General features: G+C 37.5%; 1 protein-coding gene and 1 pseudogene across 5 annotated transcripts in view; both read right to left on the minus strand.

Annotated features, from left to right (window-relative positions):
* Window positions 1–201: 201 nt before the first annotated feature.
* Window positions 202–17,477, minus strand: part of LOC131778757 (uncharacterized) — a 49,558-nt gene continuing 32,282 nt past the window's right edge. The window contains exons 1-4 of one of the 5 annotated variants that reach the window (XM_066164780.1): window positions 7,096–7,237; window positions 5,665–5,711; window positions 2,495–3,017; window positions 202–2,138 (exon numbers count right to left, since the gene is read on the minus strand). In XM_066164780.1, coding sequence (XP_066020877.1) covers window positions 1,137–2,138; window positions 2,495–2,971 — 1,479 coding nt within the window. In that variant the 5' untranslated portion in view covers window positions 2,972–3,017; window positions 5,665–5,711; window positions 7,096–7,237 and the 3' untranslated portion in view covers window positions 202–1,136. Of the gene's footprint in view, window positions 2,139–2,494; window positions 3,018–5,664; window positions 5,712–7,095; window positions 7,238–17,477 lie in introns of those variants that run through there. The other 4 variants (XM_066164781.1, XM_066164779.1, XM_066164782.1 and 1 more) reach the window with 4 other exon arrangements.
* Window positions 2,980–11,716, minus strand: LOC136280383 (uncharacterized; annotated as a pseudogene).

Consider the following 17,477-nt stretch of genomic DNA (forward strand, 5'->3'; position numbering starts at 1 on the left):
ACTAAAGAGGTACACTTCCCCGCCAAGTCTCTCAATAACTACCCTGTCAGTGCCCTGAAATTCTTCGTCTCTCGCTTTGACTTTGTGATGTTTTGTGATGTTTTAGTTCGCATCATCCTAGGTTCCGACTGTTTGTCATTATAGACTTGAAAATGAACGCTGAAGCGGTTTTGAAGTTTTATTGACAACTTTATTGGGTGACATATCCTATTGTTATGTAATTACATTCATACAAAACAAAGAAAATCAAATATTAAAAGTTAAATAAAGCTCGCATCAGTTCAAATTGATCTGTTCTAGATTATTTTAGGTTACTTACTTATCAAAAAATAGAACAATTGAGTTCCAGGATATAAAACTCTAAGAAAAGTAATATAAAAAAAAGGACATTTTCCCGGACTGAGAATATAAAATTTCCTCAGAGCTGAAAATAGCTTCTCGCTCTATTTGTTCAACTGATTAGCTTAAAGTGTTCTTCTAGATTATTTTAGGTTATGTACTTATCAAAAAATAGAACAATTGACCTCTAGGATATAAAAACTCCAATAACAGCAATATCAAAAAGGTACATCCTCCCTGACTGAGAATATAAATTTTCCTCAGATCTAAAATTAGCTTCTCGCTACAATTGTTCAACTGCACGAAATAGTAACACATCCAACTAGCTTTTCCGGTTTTCCCAAAACTTTAATGAGGACCAATCATTATTGGTCACGGAGGGAGGGGGGGGGGGGGGAGGTCAAGAAAGAGAGATTCAGTGGTCGCCAACAAAGTGTGAAGGGGGAGGATTTTTATGGCCCAAATACAGGATTTTAGTCTGTAAAATATTCTATCATAATGTACATTTTACTTTATCTCTTGGAAGGTGGTATTTAAAGCAGCCATTCTTAGTATGAACTTTAACAAAGCCTTCCTATGTCGTTTTATCGCGCGATTATTACTTCAACAAGGTTTTGTGCTCGGGCGAGTTGGGTACTACTGATTACCACAGTGTCTACATCTTATTGAGTGACTCATTTGCATATCGGAGTCCCCTTAAAAACTCGTTTGCACGAGTTAAAAGGGAAAAAATTCCAAAAGAAAATTGTGTGTTCTTTTTTGATACTGAGTTTGGAGACAAAAAAGTATGCGTATTCTTACACAGTGGTTTCATGCCAAATCCATGAGGGATCATGATCACTGGGTGACTCATCGAAATCACTGAATGAAGGCTGGGGTTCAAGCCCCGGTTCAGCATCTTGACTTAGTCTTTGACAAAGAGCTTGAAGAATGTCACGTAGATTTGTCTCTGATTTTTGGCTGAAAAGCCTCTTCCATGAGAACCACGAGGTAAAAAAAACAAGAGCGGTAAACAGTGTGGTTTTGAATATTCCATCTGCGGTTTCTCTGCCATTAAACGATTGTCCGGCAAGAATCACAACAATTGTTACAAATATAAGAGCCACAAAACTAAATACCCAATTTATAAGAAGAGATCGATGCTTGCTTTTATCACCTACCGTTTTTTTACCGACTTCGTAGCCACTGACTATATAACTGAAAGAAGAAATAACAAGACATACTGCTAGTGCAATTGTCAAACCCCAAATTGGGTTAAGCATTATGCCGATGAGCATCCAACAGGAGAAGAAACAGGTATAAATAACACTTAAAGGGGCAAGTAGTTTCTGAAACCACATAAAGCCGCTGTTCATCTGACCTGGATCAGAGCTCTTACAACAATTCCAGATGTCCCTCACTCTTTTTGAGAGGAGAGTAATAATAAAAAAAAAAAATAGAATCAAAACAAGTAAGATATCCAGGTAGAAAAGTGGTCCGTCTCTCACAGAGAAATAAATTACAACAGATAAAAGTATCAACCAGATAAATGAACCAGGTACTCCCACCAAAACACTTAAACATAGCATAGCCTTATATTCAGGGCTATTTGGTACCCTCAAAAGCACCATATATCCCACTATCATCTCATAGAGTGGATTGAAAGCTGCACAGGTAGAGCAGAAAGAACCCCATATCATTATTCTGATTTCGAGACTTCGTCCTGTAGCTTCCATATCTGTGCCATGGCCCTCGATAACACACTCTGCATTGTTTAGTTCTGGATTCCTTATTCCTGGTGAAGAGGCCAGATCTTGAAGCTGAAATGAGCACCAACAAAGATTCAGCAAATAATTCATCTAATATGGCAGCATCAGTAACCATAGCAACCTAGCCGCTTGTCTGCAACCTACAAGGTACAAAGTTTCACTTCTCTATTTCCAAACTCTTGGCGATCAGTTTAAACGGTTGCGATAGGTATTCATAACCCTTCTAAGAGTTTCATTAACGATATTAAATTATTTAGTATAACGGAGGCGATTGCTTTTGTCGCAGAGAGCATTGCTTGAAATGAATGCTTACTCTCAGAGGATTACGAATACTCATTTTGGCTTGGGTTAAGCAGTTTTGAGTCGGGGTTTCTTAGAGATGAAAAAAAAAAAAACATTGTTCATACCGCAGCGAGGACATTTTCAATCATATCGTTTATCGTCTTCTTTCTTTCATCCTCTGTTTTCGACACATTGCAACAGAAATGTGGAATTGTTAAGTTCAATTCTTTTGTCCGATGTCTGACAAGGATTGATCCGAGTGACACAATTTCCAGGAAGACATCAGGAATAGCAACATACAGACAAGATACGCTCCAAGTGTACCTTGCAATGGGTGAACCTGTTTTGTTGGGACCATGTAAATTCACAAACACACGAACAGAAGAGGGTTTCTTGGATGGATATAAGGCAGACTCAATGTTAAAACTGTTATCTGACTTTGTTAAACTGTGATAAAGCTGCTCATATGTGTGAATGCATGAGAGTGAACTGGTGGAGTTGTCGCAAGTGTCACTAAATTCTGCTTGAACGCTGTGATGATCGAAGATTAGCACCACTTGAATAAGAGTAGTCACAACAGCCTTGATCAACGGATTGGACATGTCAGAATATCAAGCTACCTCGTTTGAAAAAGTCGGTTGGTATTTTCTATAACAAAATAAAGTATTTCATATCTTTAGTAAAATAATGCTAATAGGCAAACTTCTCCCGCCAGTGGCAGGAGACTCTTGACTAAAGACTCTTTTAGCGCTGCAGTCTTTGGGTTTTCTATATAGTTACTAGGTTTTCCAGTACACAATTCCACTTACATTCAAGCTTATTTCATTCTGTGTAACTCTTGTTAATCTCTCAGACTCTCACACTTTTGATTCTCACTGGATACTTCTCCTTCGACTGCAGAATTCTGACTCTACTCTACTGCACTCTGTCTACATTCTTCTAGTCTTCTCTTCTCTCTATTTTCTCTCTTCTCTTTTCTCCCTTCTCCCAACTCTCTTCTCCCCAGTCTCTTCTAAGTAAAATCTAAAGAATATGCCTATATATTCACTTCTGACAGATATGGGTGGGCATGCCAGCTGGTTGACCTTGGGAGATCAAACAGCTGTTTTTGGAGCGCTAAACCAAGCACTTGGGATCTGAACAACAAAGTACTTAAGAGGACATCCGTGCACAAATTTTTATGGCAAGGGTCAAAAATTCAAATTGTCTCAAGTTTTGCACACAAGTAGAACCTAGTAAGACAAGAAAGACTGTGTATTTTGTTCCTCAAATATGTTTTTATTTTCGAGAAAAACGAACTTTTCGCTTTCACCTCCAGAATCGATGGATCGGGTCATAACAGGTCAAAAATTGAACACTTTGGCTCGCTTTGCATTTCAAAGATATTACGTCTAGGGAAATCTCATTAACGTGTGCTCTTTTATAGACTCTTCGTCTTCTGTAAAGTGTAAGTTGTGTAAGAATTGGTTGCTTAGAAGCTTTTAGGAATGATCTTTAAAATGACGTAAAGTTTTCTTTGGGCAAATGTTTTCTCGCGACGCAGGAAACTCTTCAAAATAGCACACGGAGGCATAAAATCACGCAATATGTAGATTGCGTGACCAAAGAATTAAGGAACATTCCTGCCTTTGAAATTACTCAAAATCGTACAGGAGAACTTTTTCAAAAACAAATAACATAGTTATACCCATTTTTTAAAATTACTTTGTCTTTTATCATTTGAAGCTTGTTTCTGCAGAGATATTCTGCCATCGTTCTGTCTAGTACGATTATGTACCAGTGCCAGTAACGGTATACGATTAAAAACTTTGCTGGTCTCTCGCATACGAATCTTAAGTTTCTGCCCCTTGTTTGACTTGCTAACCCGTGCCTTTTAATTAGCCTACGGTAAACGAAAATCCACAAAATGTTACCTTACAGAGGCCCATGCAGGAGTTAAGTGAGGGCTTGTGTGACCTAGTTTGCATAATTGCGGTACGAGTCGTCGTACTCGTGTGACAGAATAATTTACACCTACGAGTGGGGTCGGTCGACGGCATTTAAATAGGCACGAATACGAGGAAAAGGAATAATAAGTCTAGATATCCATTTAGCTCTGAGTTTTCCTTAATTTGTACTCGTGTTAATTTCTTTTCCGCGTGAGTAAACTATGATGTTTGTTGACTTTTCTATTTAAAAGCAAGAAAACTAATTAAATTAACAGAACCTAATAAACATTGATCCATTCGATTTTTCTCACGTGAAACTCAGAAAAATAATTATTTCCCGTCCCTTCTGAATCGGAAGTCTCGCTTGTGAATGAAATGGAAGCTTCTTGCTCATTAAAGTTTAGAGTTGGAAGTGCTTGCTCGTACGACCGACGAGACAGGAGTAAATTATTCGAGGTGGTTCCCATGGTGTCGTGCACTAAGGATGTACAGGGTCATAAAAGTGCTTGGTGTTTTGCCGGAGTTGAGAACGAGAGTGAACTCATCCTTGCCCGAGCAGGTATTTTTTACATGAGTGCAAAGGATATAAACGCCTTAACAATTTGTCCATTCCACCGTTCTGAGCTTGGCACTGGATGGCGAAGGAGGAGACAGAGGCGTTAGTAGAGCGATATCAAAAATTATATTTCAGAGAACCGGCGTCCTTGAACCTCTGGGTTCAGCCATGGCTTTCATGAACCCTATTTCAAAAAAGATAGTTGTTGTGTAATATATGTGCTCTATGTATTCAGATATTGGTGCTTTTTAAGAAATGCAATTTTTCAGTAAACATAAATTATTGGCTACCTGAGTCTTAAAATTGGTTCAGGTCCAAATTAGGGATGATAGGAACTCATAACTTGAATTAAGTACGTCGAAGGTTTGACGGCTACGGGCTAGGCCAAGTTTGTTTTTTCCGTATTACTGTGGGAACCAAATTTCCGTTTCGAATTAAAGGTTTAATTCTCACAAAGTGAAAACTCAAATCACTAGGAAAACACAACTCAAAATCTCTGCTCTCGCAAAAAACGTCCCCGATACGTATTTTTTTACGAGGTACATAACTGGAACCGAGGCTCACAATTTCAAAACGAGGTTATCAGTCACGCAACTCCAAAAAAGAAAAAAACAGTCACGACATTACTTGCCCACGATTTGTAGTCATTTTTTCGATCATGGGAAGGAAGAACTCCATGTCAAAGTTAACTTTCACTGAAAGTCATTTTATTCGTCATCGTTGTTGTCGTCATCGTCTTCATCATAATTATCGTTATTATCATCATAAACATCATCAGCATCATTATTATTATCATTGTCATTATCATTACCGTTATCGTTTTCATCACTGTTTCTTCTATTACCATTGCACAGGTATCTGTAGAAAATGCAGAGAGAGTTTTGAAAGCAAGTCACAGATTGATCAGCTAACGCTTACAGTCAAGGATCTAAAGATGGTGAGCAATCTAATCGTGATAGCAGCCCTAGAAGAAACTGCACCTGGGAAAGCTGAATTCCTCTTGAATAAACTAGTGATATCAAACGACGTCGCACAGACAGAGTACCAAGTTGCTACAAGAACGCGAGCCACTGGAGCACACGTAGGAAAATCCTATCCATTGTTACTGACAAAGTTAACTATCGAACGTTACAGAGTTGGATTCCTGGTCTAACACGATATAGATTTAATGTCGTCAGGCAACACGCTCACATGTATGGAGGAGGTGCTGAAGTTGAAACTCGTAGTGTGCCGAGGATGTATGTCTCAGCCACATAGCTCGACCACTTCCTTGACTTCATCACAAGTGAACACATTATCCAAGAATAATATCTCTGCAGAACAATGGGCAGAAACTTAAGATTCGTATGCGAGAGACCAGCAAAGTCTTTAATCGTATACCGTTACTGGCACTGGTGAATAATATCTCTGCAGAAACAGGCTTCAAATGATAAAAGACAAAGAAATTTAACAAAACTGGGTATAACTATGTTATTTGTTTCTGAAAAAGTTCTGCTGTTCGACCCGGAGTCATTTCGAAGGCAGGAATGCTCCTTAACTCTTTGGTCACGCAATCTACATATTGCTGAAATAGCCTTAGCTTCCTCAACTTTGTTGTCATGATTAGTTCAATGTTAACAATTGTTTGAATACAACTTCATCCAATAGTCAGCAAGTAACCAGACCTTGCCGTTCACAAAGGCTACCTTTTGGTAATAAAACCCACTAATGATTGCCACGTCAACATCTTTTTCATAACCGGTGTCACACGTCTCTTCCATATCTATGTCATCGAACAAATCAGATATACCAGTTTCACTGGCAGCCATTTTAAAGTTAAACTGAATTATCAAGCACAAATTTTCGTCCTATAGACACCATCCTGTTATACGACAATCAATTGATTTGAAATCAACGGCAATTTATGACTCATTTCCTCGGGAAAGTCCCTGTTGTAATGCATGATTGATTTCCTGTTTTTCTGAGAATGTCATGCAATGAAAAATGCTGTGAGATCATATGACTAGTCTGCTATAGTATTACAAAAACTGCTCGTATTTCGACACATTTTGCTGTTATACCCCCGTCAAAAAAAAAGCCGTTCGACTTCGTTCGCTTACAGACCTCAATAAAACTCAATCTAGAATGAGCTCTATTGTGTTCCATCGAGTTGGATCAATAACAAGACATTGCTAATAAGTAGCGTCCCAAATATCTGAAATGCATGGCTGTATCGCTGATGAAATCAGATACATTGACATACCCTTGTCTAAAGGAAGTCCTGATTTAACTAGCGGAAGGTACCTTCAAGTAGAGTAGATATTTCCACGCGATCCACCTCAGCATGTAGCCAAACAGGAATCTTAGGATTTAAAAACGTTGGCACATTTATGATAACGAATGACAGAGCCAGGGGGAGGAGTACAGATCACATGATATGGTGTATGTGTCACGCCTTATTTTTATCCGTATCCAGTCGTTTCGCGGACTTTTGTACTCATGGGCTGTGTTTTCACTAGGCCGATTAACTAGCTGAACATTCTTTCTATGTGTTTGTTTACAGACCGACATTTACTAGTTAAACTTGACATCTGTTTTCACTGTAAAGTTTAAGCCGTTTAATCAGAAGATTCAAATTACAAAAGCGCGTAACTTTAAAAAAATGGCGGGAGACGAAGCATTTTTAATGACTTCTCTTGTGCTGATTCTCGCCATATTTCTTCGAAGGAGACGACGTTTCTTTCAGAGGATGCGACTAATGTCTCGAGGAATGGAGAGGACGCAACGGATTGTGGTAATCCGGACAATCCAAAACACCCGCTATCGCCGTAACCACAAGACTGTGGGTTTATCCAAGACCACAGTTTTGGTTTGAACAGCTCCTTTTAAATCGATTAAACTGAAGTTCACGATTTGGCAGGCATCTGTCACTACCGGCAATGTGATTGGCTGCGGCATTTACCAAGACAAGTTATACCATCTCGCGAGGTAGTATAACTCTGCAGGAATTTCCGGTCATAAAGGCGAGATAATCCCTTGTTTTTTCAGGTGAAAACAGCTTGCATTTTTAACTCGCTTAACTTAGGACAAGCTGTTTTCACTGAACTTCCGGACTTTTTCCGACTTTAACTAGTCAAACTTGTCCTAGTGAAAACACACCCATGGTCGTTTCGTACCCACTCGTTTTGTACCCAGTTTGAGTCAGTTCATGCCCGAACCGTTGGTCGATTCGTACCACTCCCGATAAACACCAGAATTTTGCTTGCATCTTACTCGCTTGACTAAAACTGGTTAGAGTGGTTAATGATTAAGTTGTCGTACTGAACAATCGACTTATATTCACGCTCTCGTGCGTGAGGTATTGCGAATGAATGAGAATGAATGTACATTGGGACGGGCACGAATCAACTCAGTTGATAACACTTAATTACCCTGATAAACTCTCCCACCGACGCATCACCACAGTCTCTTTAGAAACTCACCCCCTCTATTTATATGCATAGAGAATCGTGTGAACGTATATTTCGTATTTTATCGGCACGAGTTGTTGCGACGTTTTCTGCATTTATGGATTGAAAAAAAAAACTTTGAAAGACCTCAGTTGGCACTAAAGGTACTTGTTGAAATCAACGGCATTGATGACTCATTTCCTCGGGAAAGTCCCTGTTGTAATGCATTTTCTGAGAATGTCATGTAATCAGCTGACTGACCTTGAGAGATCAAACAGTTGTGTTAGAGCACTAAATCAAGCACTTTCTATCTGAACAACAAAAGTACTTAATCATAATGCCTCCTTTTAACTGATTCAACCTCTGACTGAATCAGTCAAAACAAGAACTTTCGTGTGGGTCCAAAGCAAGGTCAGTTGACAAACTAAGCATGTCCATTTGAGGAAGTTAGAAAAGGCTGTAACAATTCGGTAACTCATCACGACAGGTCAAACCTAAATAAATTCGGAATTCGAATTCATACTTTAAATACTTTAAAATATTAACGAAAAATTGAACCATACTGAACTGACTATAATTAACACTGTTTGTGGTTTCTCGGAGCGTCGTTGTCATGCAATTGAAGCTTTTTCTTTACCAGGTTTATCCCTAATTTAACTTTCACTCCCACTTTTCATTTTCTACTAGAAGACTGAATTGTGGAGCCGTTTGACTTTGTTCGTTTACAGAACACAATAAAACTCAAACTGAACCAGAATGAGTTCTACTGTTTGATCGAGTTCGATCAACAACAATTATATTATTTTCGAAATAGTAGACCATGATCAAACCGCAACAAACTCACTGTAGTCTTGGTTTTTGCGGTAAACGGACCTTAGAAACAAAGTTTACCTTCGCCTAGATATTGTCAATGTGGTCGCTTCGTATGGGAACATTTACGACCGCTCTTAGGAATGAAAAATACCGTCAATTTCTCAATAAAAAAACCACACCTTACTTCCACAGTGCATCGCTTGCTACCTGACCGCTTAGTTTGTTGAAAAGAATTTGTTTTGGCTTGTTATCCATTTCTAGGTTTACTATGTACATGAGAAAGGCCCTTAAAAGGGCTTTTTCTTATGTACGTTTTCTTATGTATTTTCTTAGAAACCAACTTTACCTTCGCCTAGATCTTGTCAATGTGTCGTTCCTGATACTTCAAATTTAGCTCAGTCCTTTCTTATTGGGTGATCATTCAATTTCATGAAACTAAAGGCAGTCTGAAATCGCTGAATTAGCCTCAGAAGTGAATTTACGACGTGCCTTCGCTACGCTCAGTATGACGACTTCTCGCTGATTGTGGTTTCTGGAAGCATCGTTGCCATGTAATTAATGCTTTATCTCTACCAAGTTTATTATTAAAATAACTTTCACTCTATTGTGTTCGATCTACTTCGATCAACCACAGGTGGCCCAAGCTCCAGCTGTGAGATGATCATCTTGCGAAATAATAGTCATGGTGAAGTTTTAAGAGTTTGCATGGGGATATTAACGACCGTTCTTAGGAATGAAAAATACGGTCAATTTCTCAACAAAAATACCTCACCTTACTTTCACAGTGCATCGCTTGCTATCTGACCGCTTACTATGTTGAAAATACCCCATTTTGACGAGTTATTCACTTCTAGGTTTACTATGTACAAAAGAAAAGCCCTTAAAAGGGCTTTTTCTTATGTAAGTTTTTTTTTATGTATTTTCTTAGAAACCAACTTTACCTTCACGACGTGCCTTCGCTACGCTCAGTATGACGACTTCATGCTGATTGTGGTTTCTCGAAGCGTCGTTGCCATGTAATTGATGCTTTATCTCTACCAAGGTTATTATTAAAATAACTTTCACTCTATTGTGTTCGATCTACTTCGATCAACCACAGGTGGCCCAAGCTCCAGCTGGGAGATGATCATCTTGTGAAATAAGAGTCATGGCGAAGTCTTAAGAGTTTGCATGGGAAAATTTACGACCGTTCTTAGGAATGAAAAATACGGTCAATTTCTTAATAAAAATACCTCACCTTACTTCCACAGTGCATCGCTTGCTGTCTGACTGCTAACTATGTTGAAAAGACCCCATTTTGGCGAAGTATCCATTTCTAAGTTTACTACGTACAAAAGAAAAGCCCCTAAAAAGGCTTTTTCTTATGTTCGTAGTAAACCTAGCCTCTAAGGTGTTGGCTGTACACGAGTCGAAATTCAAGAATAACTTAATTGTATTCTCAGCCGTGAGAAAAGTAACAACACGCGTGCACGTAGAGCTATAATTTGATTTATTTAGTAGACTTAAATGTCTTAGAAAAGTTTCCTTTATTGTTGCGTTCAATTTACGTTAACAATGATTCAACTTTTAGCAAGTTCTTTTTACTTCTTGTTAACACATGAATGGTTTTTTTTTTAACAATTCTCTGTAAATTTATTGAGTTACAAAAGGAAGTTGTGAAAACCAAACATGTCGTCAGTCCAAATTCGTCCTTTCTTAAGACAGTTTTAAGTTTACAAAAATAAATTCAGCTGCGTTGAACTCGGGTGACAGTGACAGAGTGTAAATAATAGATCCCCTATCTGCATAAGACATCTTTGTAAAATATGTCCCCTTTCGAACCGATGAATGGCGCAATTATCCATAGCAATATGTCGCCGAATTCTATAGCCTGACTGTCATTTAAATTTGAAACTTTGCCTGCTTCTCCAAAAAAGTTTAATAACTGAATGGAGTTTGAAGCTCCTTCTACTGTATTTGCGTACTGCACCACTTCCAAACCACTTGGAAGTGGTTACCGCGTGTTAATTTTAGTTACCGCGTTTAATTTCGATAGCTGGTGTTCCTTTGGGGAAATTGCCATATACAGGACTGCCTATTCCACAATGAATTCCAGGTTCATCGAAAAACTTAATCTTTTCTGGGGGTAATCAATAAAATGCTGACAATAAACAAGATTCTGTAGAGTGAATTTTTCTAAAGAGGGTTTGACCATTCGCTTTCTTGTGAAAGGTCCTTCGGGTATTTTATTTCTAAAGACATTTCCAATTGCAGCTACTGATGTCGCTCCAACTAAAGTACAATACGTACCGAGATCTTCTTTGATTGACCTGTAGGTTTTTCCTTTTTTAGAAAGTATCTCATTTCCACATCCTCTGGCTTGAGGTGATAAGGGTTTTCCAGATTTCTTTTTGCGGACAAATGATCCCCAATTTCGCAGAACGTTTTCCATAATTTTGAAACAAACTGACTCGTGACTCGGTACCGATCGGTAACTTCCTTGAAATGCCCTCCAAAATACCCGGATGTTGGATCCCCACCTTCAGCTAAAATCGAATCGATTATCACACATCTTAGGCTATCGTCTACGCTTTTACCACGGATATGAGACCTTCCTTGTTTGTTTATGGAACAGCCCGCCATAGCTTTATTCTCAGCAAGGTGAAGGAATGCGATCACGTGGGCTTACGTTTGAGGCGTCAGGGATAGATCACGTGGGCTTAATTCAAATAAGTTTCTCTCCAGCGGCAACTGTTTCGTGCGTCTCCGAAAAAACAGTCTACCTGTTTCGGTAATATCTGTATCCAGTTGTTTCGTAGACTTTCGTACTCATGGTCGTTCCGTACCCAGTTTGAGTCGGTTCATACTAAAACCGCTGGTCGATTCGTACCCATTTCAATAGACAGTAGAAGTTTGCTTGTGGTCAATGATAAAGTTCTCGTACTCAACAATCGACTTCTATTCACGCTCTCGCTCGTTAGGTATTGCGAATGAATGAGAATGCATGTATACTGGGACGGGCACGAATCGACCAGCGGTTTGGGAACGAACCGACTCAAACTGGGTACAAATAGACTGAAACGACCGTAGGTACGAAACGACTGGATACCACAAAATTGGCATTGTTTGGCACAGGGTGGCTCCTCTTGTACTAATCAGTCCAAACTTGTGCTCTTTCCGAGACTGTTTGGACGGTCCCAAAAAATTGGATTTCTGGTTACCTTTTCACTCGACGCGGACAACAGAATAATATATCCTTTCCCTGAACGCGTGAAAGAAAAAAATATAACCCAGGAAAAACTCCTTTTTCAACAGCCAAACATTACAAACTCTTGTTACTTTCGGTGATTGCTTGTTTACCGTCGTGGCGCTCAAACTTTGGAATAGTTTAGGCGCAAATATCAGAAATGCCGCTAATGTAAGCTCCTTCAAACACCTCCTGAAGAACGATTAAATTTCTCTTTTGAAAGCGTTTTTTATCACGATGAAAAACCGCAACCTATTTTAAGAGATCACTAAATGTTACCCAAATGTAATAAACAAGGGTCGAACTGTTGTTTTTTGTAGTTAATATATACATAAAGGTTTTTGTGTTTAAGCTTAAATGCTGCAAAGGAAGGTGCTCACCAGCGGTAATTTGGCTTTGATTATGATTTTTTCAAATACGCTTCGATGAAATATTCCACAGTTTTTACAATTTGTGACATTTGTCCTGCCGATCTTTTTTTGACTTGGAAAAAAATAGGGGTTATAAAGGCATAGTTTCTTCGCATCTCGCATATTTCTCCCTTCTCTAACTTAGAATAGAGTGGAGTTTCGATGACGATAAAATCACGGAGCTACAGGTTAAAACTACAACAAAACTTTTTAATGTCCAGTTCAGGTTTGTGTTTGTGACAACTGAGGTGTTCAACTCGTCATCTCACTCGTTCGCTGCGCTCACTCGTGAGCTATCGAGTTAAACACTCGAAGAGAAATTCCATATCTACGCGCGCCCATGTATTATTCTCTATTTATTTAAATTGTTGTTAACACTGTATTCCTTTTGTTTTAATTATTTGCTTTGGGACACCCACTCGATAAGTTCTTAGAACTATTTGGGTGTCCCGAACTCCACACAATTAACATAGTATTTAAATATTCTTTTCTTCCTGTCCTTCTTTATTTCTTAGATATCCTTAGTGGCAATGAATTGTAAATTATTTTGGTTTGTTTTTTCGTTTTCTTATTGTACTGTATTCTTTACATTGATGTTTGTAACACTACTGTAATAATTATAACCTTCTCTAATACACTGTATTCGTGTGAGTTTAAATAAAATTGAATTGAAATTGAATTGAATTGAATTGACATTCTAAAAGCTCGCCCTATGTTCGCGTCCATATCTCGCACGGTCAAAACCCTACGGAGCCTCCTTAAAGAGGCCTATAGTCGCCATAAGCATAGCTTTAACTTTTATATACTTAAATTATTTCTATTGATGCAATGATTAACACAAGTAATTTGAACCTTAGAGACATACGGAAGTGTAGGCCCGTGTTCAAGACAAAAAAATTTCGTGACAGTTTTATCACTTTTAATGCCTTTGATGCCTAAACTAGGTTAATGGATTTTTATATTTAATCGACATATTTTATTTACAAACGTAACAGATATACAAACATTTTTGCTTTAAACCACTGATAGTCCTTTCCTTTTTTAATGTTATTATTGTTATTATCCTTTGTAAAAAACGTGTCATTCAAGTTTTTAATCGCAAGTTATAAATAAACTGCTTATCACTTCTCTGTAATAGCTGTAGGATGATCAACTCAGAACAATCAAATTAACACTGTAAGCTACCTACACGATTCGTTCTTGATTTAAGAGCAAATTATAAGAAATGGAAACCTATGCTATTCTCAACATTTCTACGATTGTAGACTTATACATTGGCATGGCTATGCTGCAATTTTGGGTGTTTTGGAGGTTTTCGTAACTGCCCGATCGGTAGATGGTTGCAATTGAAATCCTCTCAAATATCACGAGTGACCATAATAAATGATAAATGAACAGAGTATAGTGCAATTGAATTCGACACTTACGCAGCTAAGTCAAAAGAGTTTTATTCTGTGCTGATTACAAACAAAGTATAAATTATTAAATAATATTCTGTTTACAAATACCATATCATTCAAAATTGGGTTAATTGATTCAGAGAAGAGTTTCTTTTGCGCAACTTACAAAGAGGACGTATACCATCTTTTTATGACTGCTTCTATGTGCACGCCGTTTGGAAGAGGTTTTGCAATAAGTGGTCTAATCTTCTGAGTTAAAATATAAGCTTATCTCTCAAAGATGTTTTAGTTGGCATTTTAAATAGAAAAGATATATTAAATTATCTGATAATTCTGGGTAAACTATGTATATGGGATTGCAGAAGAAACAAATTAGTCCCAAAATTTAATCAGTTTCCACACAAAGTAGACGCTAAACAGGAGACTGAAAGGTTCATGAATTGCCTCAAGTAATAAGAAACTTCAAGACTTCAGGAAAAGATGAGAACCATTATCATAATAGTTTTTCATATTTATCTATTTTGTTTTATTTAATTATTTATTTTTATTTATTTATTTATCTATTTTGATACCGCACGAAGGGAATATGTAGTTGGCTCATTCAAAGTCGCATTACCTTGTGTTTTTTGTTAACGAACTTAAGCTCAGAAATGCAACTGAAGTATCTGCATTTTGTTTGTGTTGCACCGTAGTCTACCTCTCATAAATTGTCATTGCCTCACCCAGTAAAGTAAACATTGTTTAGTATGTAGAGTAAGCTAATTATTGATTTAAAATTCGTAATGCAAGTAGTGTAAGCATCATAATTTGTAGTCTAAGCTAGTTTAAGAGAAAAATCCTCTTGTAAGTAGTCTTAAACGTGAATATTGATAAGTATAAATAGAAATAGGGGTGGTATTGTAAGTAACGTAAGCACTGTTAGTATCGTAGTTACTGTAAGTGTTTTTACGTAGTGTTGGTATTACTCTGTTGTATGTGATTTAAAAGTCAATAAAGACAGTTTCAGGAAGAAAAAAATTGGTCTGAAATCACAAGTATGAGGCAGTGGCAAAATTTGAAAAATTCGCCACAAAGTAGCGTCTTTGTCCTTCATTTACTTGCAGTTAATTGCTTTTCTTTTAGTATAACTTTTTGATTGGTACACAAAGCACTCTGAAAAGTTTCCTGGTCACAACCCTAAGAAAATTTTCCAGGTTTAACTTGGAAAATAATTATAACAATGATAAGAAGCGTCAGTCTCTTTGTGAAAAGAGTGCACTATGGTATTCTGAGTGTGTAAAGTATCTCTACTTTAAAAGAAGGAAAAATTCTACAAGAAAAGTGTGTGCTCCTGAATTTGGAGCCAATAAATACTCTTATTCTTACACTGGGGTTTCTGTGATCATTTTATGAGGTTGGAGTTCTCAAAGTTCGATAGTTTCTTTATCCTTTATTAAGGAATCATTTGGTTGGGTTTGATGATTGCACGAATCACTGATATGGGACTGGCTTTCCGCTGTACTTTGGTGGTTCACCGACGACGAGTCGCCAGGTGGCACTCGGCTAGGGGTGTGACAAGATGTTCCATTGGGGGGTAAATATAGGTTTAAAAAGGCATCATTGCCTTTAGTTCAATTCAAATTAATAATCACTATTAATTCAGCCACAATGATTTTCAAACGACAAAGAAAAATTTTGTGGCGCTTGTCTTAAGGTTTAGAACTGTTTAGGTGTACTGTAAAAAAAAAAAAACTCATGAAGTTCATTTGATGGCGATATCAAAAACACAAGTTGTAGATCATCTGCTCTTGTCGATAATTTTTTTAATGCGCTTTTTATGTTCGTTGGCTTCACGCTCGCAACGCTTATTTGTAATTTAATTTCAATCCTTGGAAGATAGTTATGTTTAAGTGTGTTATACTTTGGCCAGTCTCCCAGGTGAATATTTGCTGATTATAAAGGCGGTACCTTCCATCTTTCGGCTTTCGACGTGACTTACCTTTTCACGCCAGAAAAGTGTCCTGCCTCAAAAAGGTCTTTTTTCCTTGACCGCTCACAAAAAAACATAATAGGGTTGGTTTAATTTCTCACAATACATCCAGGTTAGTACATTTTGAAACAGTTTCCTGACAGTAACATTAAAATTTTTTTAGCCACACAAAGGAAAGGGTAATTTACATTTATTTTTCACTTTTTCACGTTTTTCTTTCCTACAAAAAAGGAGGTATATTAAGTCTCTTATCCCACTTTTAGATCAAGTTTGTTTGCTATTTTTCCTTAAATACCCTAGAGCTAAAAACAATACAATAAGCATAAGCATAAGAAACTGACATGAACAATGTTGTCAGTTTTCTTATCAAATGGCAAATAGGCGAATCAGATTATAACATTACTGCCAATTGTGGAAAAACATTTCATCATTCTGATTTTTGATCTTAATATTTTTCTGAACTGGAAGTATTAAACCATTTTGGTGGTGTGATGCACCTGTGCGATATTAGCATTCTCTGACCATGTCATATTAATCATCTTGTTTAAATGTGTCAGGTGGCTCCGTGAGATTTAAATGCCACAATTGTATATGTAATTTTTTCCTACACTGGTTACAGTGAGGTTGCCAGCCACTCTTCATCATGTATCAGCTGGTTCACACATACATGCATGCAGCCAGTAAGACCAGCAAAGGAAGTATCTATACCAGAAAGATGTATACCGCAAATATTCTATAGATTTACACAATTTCTTCACCCTTATTACAGAGCATTCACTCTCAAGATCTCATTGGTAATTCTTCTTATTGTCCGTCATACAATTTTTGTGTTGTGAGTTTGGAGAATTTGGTATGAGATAGAAAAAAAATTTCCCATTGATGTTTTTCTTTATACCCATCACTTGTCTGCTTGAAATTGTATTGTCAGTATAAGGAGAAATTCTCTATTGGTCAACCATTAGAGTTTAAGTGTTAAAAAAAAAAGCAATAATAGTCTCATAAATGGGGGTTTTAACCCTTTGGCCCCTAAGAGTGACTAGCATCTAATTTCTCCCTATAATATTATACTCCTGAATTGCACATTAAGGTCATGAGGATAAAGGAAATGATCACTAGCTCTTGATTATTAAACAAATTCTCTTTGTTAACACCTTAAAAAATGTATAGGGAGCAGTATGGAGAATACAGAAAATAATTTTAGGGTGTAAAGGGTTTACCACCTGAGGATCCTTTTATCAATGGTCCTGTATTTTGTCTAAAACAGTGTCAGGTTTGAAGAGCACATGCCATCAGTGACATTCCTGGACGAAACCTCCCTGATGTGCTCCCCTAGCCATAGGGAAGTATGGAAACACAACTATTCTTTGATGCTTTTGAG

This window comes from Pocillopora verrucosa, chromosome 4 (assembly GCF_036669915.1).
Source record: "Pocillopora verrucosa isolate sample1 chromosome 4, ASM3666991v2, whole genome shotgun sequence".
NCBI lineage: Eukaryota > Metazoa > Cnidaria > Anthozoa > Scleractinia > Pocilloporidae > Pocillopora > Pocillopora verrucosa.